The sequence below is a fragment of the Onychomys torridus genome, chromosome 5, assembly GCF_903995425.1.
Source record: "Onychomys torridus chromosome 5, mOncTor1.1, whole genome shotgun sequence".
NCBI lineage: Eukaryota > Metazoa > Chordata > Mammalia > Rodentia > Cricetidae > Onychomys > Onychomys torridus.
This window is the reverse complement of record NC_050447.1, coordinates 37844798-37852601: the sequence shown is the minus strand read 5'-3', so window position 1 is coordinate 37852601 and position 7804 is coordinate 37844798. Positions and strand designations below refer to the sequence as shown.

Below are 7804 nucleotides of genomic sequence, written 5' to 3'. Positions count from 1 at the left end.
AAGGGAGCCTTGTAAGAGGGCAAGAGCCTCCTAGAGTTACGAACACAGACAAATTATCCTGTTCTAGTGTGGTTTCTGCTTCTGTGACAGAATACCCCGAGCGAAACAATTTAGGAGCAGAAAGGGTTAGCCTGGCTCTCAGGTCGGGGTTACAGTCCGTTATTGCAGAGGGGTCACAGAGGCAGGAGCTACCCACATTCAGGGCAGATCCTCCACCTTAACGATTAAGACAGCTCCCCACAGACACGCCCACAGGCCAACCCGATCTAGACAATTCCTCAGTTCGGACTGTCTTTTGGGGTGGTTTTAGGTTCTGGGAAGTTAACCATATTTTAGAGATGGAAGCCATTCCAACTGCACTTCAGTTTTTGTTAGCACTCAGGGCCCTGCACATGCTAGGCGGGTGCTCTACTGTTGCACCCTACACAGCTCAGTCCTGGAAACGTGATTGGGTGACATGGGAATGAAGAAATGACATCAAAAAGCTGGGGTGGGGTGGGCTGTGTTCACACTGATGGACGGCACTCACAACACAGCCCCAAACTCAGCATGTTTATTGTGTACTACACAAGGGCAGGAGCTAACTAGTCTCACTTGGGGGATCTCTGTAGGAGAGCAGTCTCTGGCTGTAAACGTCCCAGATGAGGGCTGATGCTTTCTGTACATGCTGTCAACACTTATACTAGGACACAAGGAAGCTTTTGCCATTTCCGTGGGTCTGAGACATTGGGGTCCTTGATATGGCCATGCTCATGTCATGTCATGGCTAGCAACCATCTGTAACTCAGGTCCCCAGGCATCCAACACCCTCTTCTGGTCTCCAAGGGTATGTGTGCATGTGGTTTACAAGCCAACACTCACACACATAAAATAAAAACAATTTTTAGAAGCTATCTAGATGGGATACACCAGCATGGAGACTATTCTTATTATTTTTCGAAATTATGTGTGTGTGCATGTATGCGTGTGTATGTGTGTGTGTGTGTGTGTGTGCACATGTGTGCACATGTGTGCATATGCATGTGAGTGTATACATGCACATGCACCCATGGAAGTCAGAAGACAACTTGTAGGGCCAGTTTTCTCCTTCTACCATGTTGATCCTGGGAATCACACTCAGGTTTATCAGCAAGTACTGTTAGCTGCTGAGCCCTCTTGCTGACTTTAGTTTACACTCTCTTTTTCTCTCCTTCTCTCTGCATTGAAATATGTACTTTCTATTATTATATGGTTTTTAATATATTTTATTAATCCTTTGAGAATTTCATACATTCATACAATCCTCCCCCAGCTTTTCTCAGATTTATCCTCACCTCCTAACCCATTCCCCATGCTGCAAATTTCATGTCCTTTTTTTTTTTTTTTTTAATAACCCACCAAGTCCAATTTGTGGACTCAGGGATGTGAGGCAATCCATTGGAGTGTGGTTGACCTACCAAGGCCCACATGAAGGTCTTTCCATATGAAATAAGCCCTTGTGAAAAGATTTCCACCAGTCTTCATTAGTTTTTATGTAAATTACAATGGAAACATGTTCTTTAAATATTGAGTATATAGCTCCTGGAACACTCTCCTAACACCTCCTTCTACTATCTCTTTGTGTAATGAACATCTGAATTCTTGATGAGGTGACATTGTCTGCCGTTGTGCAGGACAACTTGCCCAACCATGCTAAGTAGTCCCGAGTAGGTTTTCAAAGCAGCCAGGCATTTCCCAAGCTGAAGCCCTATGACCCAACAGCCACAGGTGTCTCTAACACAGCTCCTGGGCTGGCTCACCACACTTCTATAGAGTCGATTTTAAGGAGACTATGTTTCTGCTGAAATGGGTTCAGGTCATTTATCTCCTGCATAGACACAAGGTTAGCTGGAGCAGCTCTCCCATGTTCTTGGTCCCATGGGATAAGGCTAAGCCAAAGGAACCTGATGTCAGATGTGATGTATAGCTCCACTGCTAAAGAGAGCACTCTAAAGCCAGGCAGTTTGACAACCTACATCGCTAGCCCTTGGGAGATTGCAGAAGGAAGGTCCAAGGCATCATCAAAATGGGGGAGGGATGAGGAATGGTTTTGTGAGACTCTCCTTCACATGAAGGAACCGGTAAGGAGTGACCCACAGCTAAGTGTCTCATGTCTCTTGGTTTCGGGAAAACCAAAGGCATTCATGCAGGACTTGGTCAGCCAGACAGCTTTGCCTGAGGGCCACTCTCGGTCAGGGGTGCAGAAGGTGTGGGGTGTGGTAGTGTCCCTTATATTGACTGAATGTAGCTGAGTTGGGATATTCTTGATAGTTCAATGGACAAGAAAGGCCAGAGTGGAAGTTTTGAAGACTGTAAAAGAAACCAGAATTACCCTGCAGAGGGACTTGGACAAGTGCTTGCAGGAAGTTTCCAGATGTTTACATTGCTCCTTGGAGGGGGTCCAGGAGAAGCCAGAAGGTAGACACTACCATAGCTTAACTCAACCCCATCCCTCTGCTTGCCCCTTAAAGGTCTTCTACTTCCACAGGATGACACTGCCTAAGAAAGGGAAGCTGCTGTTGTTCCTGGCTTCTCAGATGGTAGTTCTAGCTCTCTTCTTCCATGTGTCCAGCCATGGGGGATTGTTCCAGAACAAAGAGCCCAGGAGGCCTGTGCATGTGCTGGTCCTGTCTTCCTGGCGGTCAGGATCCTCTTTTGTGGGGCAGATTTTTGGGCAGCACCCAGATGTCTTCTACCTGATGGAGCCTGCATGGCATGTGTGGATGAGTTTCACCACCAGCACCGCCCGGAAGCTGCAGATGGCGGCTCGGGACCTTTTGCGTTCTGTCTTCCTGTGTGACATGAGTGTCTTCGATGCCTACATGAAGCCAGGCCCCCGAAAACAGTCCAGCCTCTTCCAGTGGGAGCAAAGCCGGGCCCTGTGCTCATCACCTGTTTGTGACTTCTTCTCTAGTGACCAGATCAGCTCACCTAACAATTGCAAGATGCTCTGTGCTCAGCAGCCCTTTGATATGGTGGAGAAGGCCTGCGGCTCTCACAGCCATGTGGTACTCAAGGAGGTGCGTTTCTTCAACCTGCAGGCCCTTTACCCACTGCTCACAGACCCCTCCCTCAACCTGCATGTCGTACACCTGGTCCGAGACCCCCGGGCTGTGTTCCGATCTCGGGAACACACCAGAGGAGACCTCATGATTGACAGTCATATTGTGCTAAGGGAGGATTTGAAAATGATCAAGGAGGAGGACCATTCCTATTATGTCATGCAGATCATCTGCAAAAGCCATGTAGACATAGTCAAGGCCATCCAAGCCCTGCCTGAAGCCCTGCAGCAGCGCTTTCTGCTCCTGAGGTATGAGGACCTGGTTCAGGCACCCCTGGCCCAGACCTCCAAGCTATATGAATTTGTGGGGTTGAAATTCTTGCCGCATCTCCAAACCTGGATTCACAATGTCACCCGTGGCAAGGGCATGGGCCAGCATGCCTTCCACACTGGCTCCAGGGATGCCATCAATGTCTCCCAGGCATGGCGTTGGTCCTTGCCTTATAAAAAGGTTTCTCAACTTCAAGATGTCTGTAGCGAGGCTATGGATTTACTGGGATACCTCCAGGTCAAATCCCAACAAGAGCAAGGCAACCTGTCACTGAATCTTCTGTCTTCCTCCCACACCTTGGGGAAAGTCTACCAAGAAGGCTTAGGGGGTCTGTCCGTACCAGACGGTTCCAGCCTCGGCCACCATTAAATGATCCCAAGCCTTAACAGTATCACCAGAGGAGCAAGCTGAACATCAATTGTGCCTCCACAGGTCTAAGCAGAAGAGTCTTTGTGTCTGCACTCAGGTCTACACTGCATCTGAGCCTAAAGCCAAGAAACAATCTCTTTCTCTCTTGAAGAGACAGACTCAGGAACCTTGAGCAGCTTCTTCAGCCCACCTAGCAAGACTGACACCTTTCTTCTTTCCTTGGCCTTCTTACTTATTTATACCTCAGAGACTGGCCTGGAGGCCCACTAGACTCACCAAGCAGCATCCATGGAGCAAGTCCATAAACCTCCCTGTCCATGTCCCCCAGTGAGAAAGGGGAGAATAAAAACCAGGGAGAGGGGGCTTTCACCAAAGAGCTCCCAGCAACTTCCACAGAGACCCGAACTCAGAGTTCCCAGCATGTGCAGGGAGCAGGAACAGGGGCGGTTGCTTACCTGTGAGTCTGCCTATTGTACTGTCAGTTACCAGAAACAGGAAGCAAACACCCCTCCCAACCAGACCAGCGCTCAAGTTCACGGTGTGGTTGATCTGGACAGCATCTCTCCTCGATGTTTTCCTGACATCTGTGAAACTGCCCTGCAGTGATATGAAAATTGTAACCCAAGCTTCTGTTTCCCCTTGTATGTTTCCTAACTACCAGTAGCCAATGTTCATGGGCCTCTAAAAATGGACATAATCATCTTTGTAGAGCTTTTTATTGTCTTGTGCTATTATCTAACATATATAAAGATCACTACCATTTTTGGAGTCAGATGATGAATTGAGCCTCTGTCGCCTTAAGAATTGGTGGCAGGCAGCTGCAATTGAACACCATTGTGAAAACCAAGTTTGGGGAGAACAGGATTATTTGGTTTATAATCCCAGTGGGTACAGTTCATCATGGTGGGTAAGGTATGGTAGCAAGGGTGTAAGGCTAGCAGATCATATTTCACCCACACACAGGAAACAGAGAAAGAACAGGAAGTTGGGCCAGGCTGTAAAACCTGAAAACCCACCCCCAGTGACACACTTCCTCCAGCAAGGCTCCACCCCAAAGTTCTGTGACTCTCCCAAACAGCACCACCAACTGGGGACCTAGTGGTGAACTACATGAGCCTGTGTGGGACATTGTATATTCAAATACAACAGCGACAACCAGCAACTGAGCCCTTTCTTGTGCCATGCATGCATTGTAACAATGTGTGGTCACTTTGGGAGCTCTGCACATAATTCTTTTATGAAGACCTCAGTTCTAGTATTTATCTCCTCCCATTACTAATAGTCATCTCCCCTAATAAGGAAAATTGTGCCTTCCAGTCTTTGCAGATGTCACTAGATCCAGCTGTGCTTTGGGACCACCTTGTACAAATGCGCCCTGCCAAGTGCTTCCTCGAGGCTAGTGGGATCAGAACTTCTCAGTGTGGAATTCTGGATGCTCATCATACTGCCCAGCTGGCTGGTCACCGCCTACTTACCTCTCATGGCACAAGGTGCCTCCTATGTTAGACAGCAATAAAATTCACTTCCTGGCTCCAAGACATGCTAAATACATGTCTTTCTATAGAAAGTGCTGAGAGATGTCTCAGAGGTTAAGAGTATGTATTCTGGAGAGGACCTGAGTTCAGTTTTCAGCACCTATGTTGTGTGGCTCACACAATTGCCAACCTGAGGATCTGAATCTTTTTTGTGATATCCATGGGTACCTGCACAAGCATTGTACACAGAGGGGGGGGGGCGCAGAGAGACAGACAGACAGAGACAGAGAGGTCAAAATTCTCTCCCACCATTCTTCTGAGCAGTAACCACATGCTCCATCATCTGAGATACTTGAGTAGCTAGCTGACCCATCCAGCAGGTCAGGTTATTCAAGGGTCCTGAGGAGGGAACCACCTGAAAGCCAATGGGGGCGAGAGGAGAAGGAGACCAGGCGCATAAAGAAAGACAGAGTCAGTGTGAGTCGCGTCAAGGTCTTGTTTATTGGTAGGATGCTGCAGCTTATAAGCAGGATTTCAGGCAGGGAGGGGGAGCAGGGAAAGGAGAGTGGAAAATTTTGAGAAGAAGTCAGGGGGGTCAGGGGGGTGTGTTTTTGGGTCCCAGGCTCTTGCAGCTAGCTGATTTACAGTTTATTCCAGGTGGCCTATCTAAACGTACATTTTAGTGGTTAGGCCAAGGACGCCCTGCTTTTGCAAGACTCCAAGAAGCAGAAAAACTCAAGACATCACAGTGCTGGGTCAAACAGTCCTGGGTCAGTCTCCAACAAATTCCCCCTCTTTTCTTTAAAATGGACCACGTTTGTGGTCGAGCTTTAAGAGGTCTGGGGGTCTGAAGGAATGACTTCTAGAGGATCACAGGGGCCCCGTCCCTCTATGCTATGAGAAAAGAGATCCAGGAGACGATGTCTCCCCAGATTCAAACACTACAGGCCTACCCGTGGTGCGGGAGTCAGCGGACCGTGCGGTTTTTGGAGGGAATGGAAATTGATAAGCGCTGAGCGTTAGGCTGCTACCGCACAACCATTATGCAACGGGGCATGTAATCCAGGCTCTCAGGATATTAGGGCACCCATGTCCCCAGCCTGTGCAGTCACAGCTGCACTCCAGTCATGCCTGGAGCTTTCCCTCACACAGGGGCAGCCTTGCCCCAGTCGAGGGGTCTGTGAGGGGCATCTTCATCATGGTCCTAATGAAACCAAGGGATGTTAGGACCCGAGGACACTGAACCTGAGTCTTTGAGGGGGCTCCTGGCCGCTCTCCTCTGTGTCTAGTCTATGATAGTGAATTGAAATATGCTGTGGTAAGGCCGAATCATTCTGACTTTTGATAAATCGAGTCAACCGCTGAAAAGCCCAGGGGCCAATGGTGATGAGGAGAAGAAAAATAATCGAAGGAGCTAAAATGGTGGGTAACAGGGTGGGGAGCCAGGGGGATCCTTGCAATCAGTCTTCAAACTATCCGCGCTGATTTTCAAATTCCCCCTTTCTCTGAGCTAGCCTTTCCCTCAATTTTTCCATGGATTCTCTGACAACACCAGTATGGTCTGCATAAAAGCAACATTCTTCCTTTAGGGCAGCACATAAGCCTCCCTCCTTCAGGAACAGCAGATCTAGACCCCTTCTGTTTTGTAGTACTACCTCTGAAAGTGAAGTGAGTGACTTTTCAAGGGCTGAAATGGATCTTTCTATAGCCTCTAGATCGGTGGTCATGGCCATTTGTAACTGCATCAGGTGGTTGTTTTGTACAAGAGCAGTGGTTCCTGTACCAACTCCAGCAGCAATGCCTCCGATGCCTAACAAGAGGGCAATAGTCATAGATACAGGCTCTCAAGTGTATCTGCCCCTCTGTTCAAAGAATTCTATCACTGAGCTCTCCTCATGATATGTGACACAAGGCCACAGCTGAACAAGTACACAGAATTCATGGGAGTTATTAAATATCTGAGCAGACACACAGGGGGTTAATCCGGTGTTGCAGGCCCAGTAGGAAACCACTGGGTGCCTCAAGATAGTAGCTTCCCTTGGTGGGTGTTATTGTCTGATTGCAGAGATGTTGGTGAGTCGATGGTGCCTTACCTAAACAGAATCCCTGCCCCGAGATTTCAGAGAGTGTCAATCTATGAGGGTTAGTTTGGCACCTGCTGCTAGGGGAGGAGAGGTTGCTGGCAGCAGACTGAAAGGCGATTCCCTCATAATAAGAGGGACTGGGGGTAAGGCAAAGCCAGCAATCCAAGGTCTTATCTGGGCTTGTAGTATTTAAGGCCATATATGCTCCTTGTATTAAGCTAAACAGTCTATTATCTGTGGTCTGTGGGGTAAAGGAGGTGGCGTTTGGTAGAGAGAAGGAGAGGGAGCCAACCAGAGTGGGTGCTGGGGTAGCCGCTGCTTTGGCTGGGGCTGGAAGCTTGCCCAGAGCTTTGGGGAGGAGTGGATTGGGTCCAATGGGAACAGAATTAAGATTTTCTATTTGTAATTTTATTTTAAACATAACTCCTGGGTCCGAGCCTGGCTGATACCAACGCAGGCCCCAGGTGCGGCCTGTAGCCCAACCTGAAAATGATTTTCCTTTCTCAGTAAAAGAGATGTTGAGGGG

At 48.4% G+C, this 7804-nt stretch overlaps 1 protein-coding gene across 1 annotated transcript; it reads left to right on the top strand.

Moving 5' to 3' along the window:
* The first annotated feature begins 2507 nt into the window (after positions 1 to 2507).
* Positions 2508 to 3719, top strand: Chst4 (carbohydrate sulfotransferase 4). Its single transcript, XM_036188857.1, has one exon. The coding sequence runs from the start codon at positions 2508 to 2510 to the stop codon at positions 3717 to 3719; it is 1212 nt and encodes a 403-aa protein (XP_036044750.1).
* Positions 3720 to 7804: the final 4085 nt, after the last annotated feature.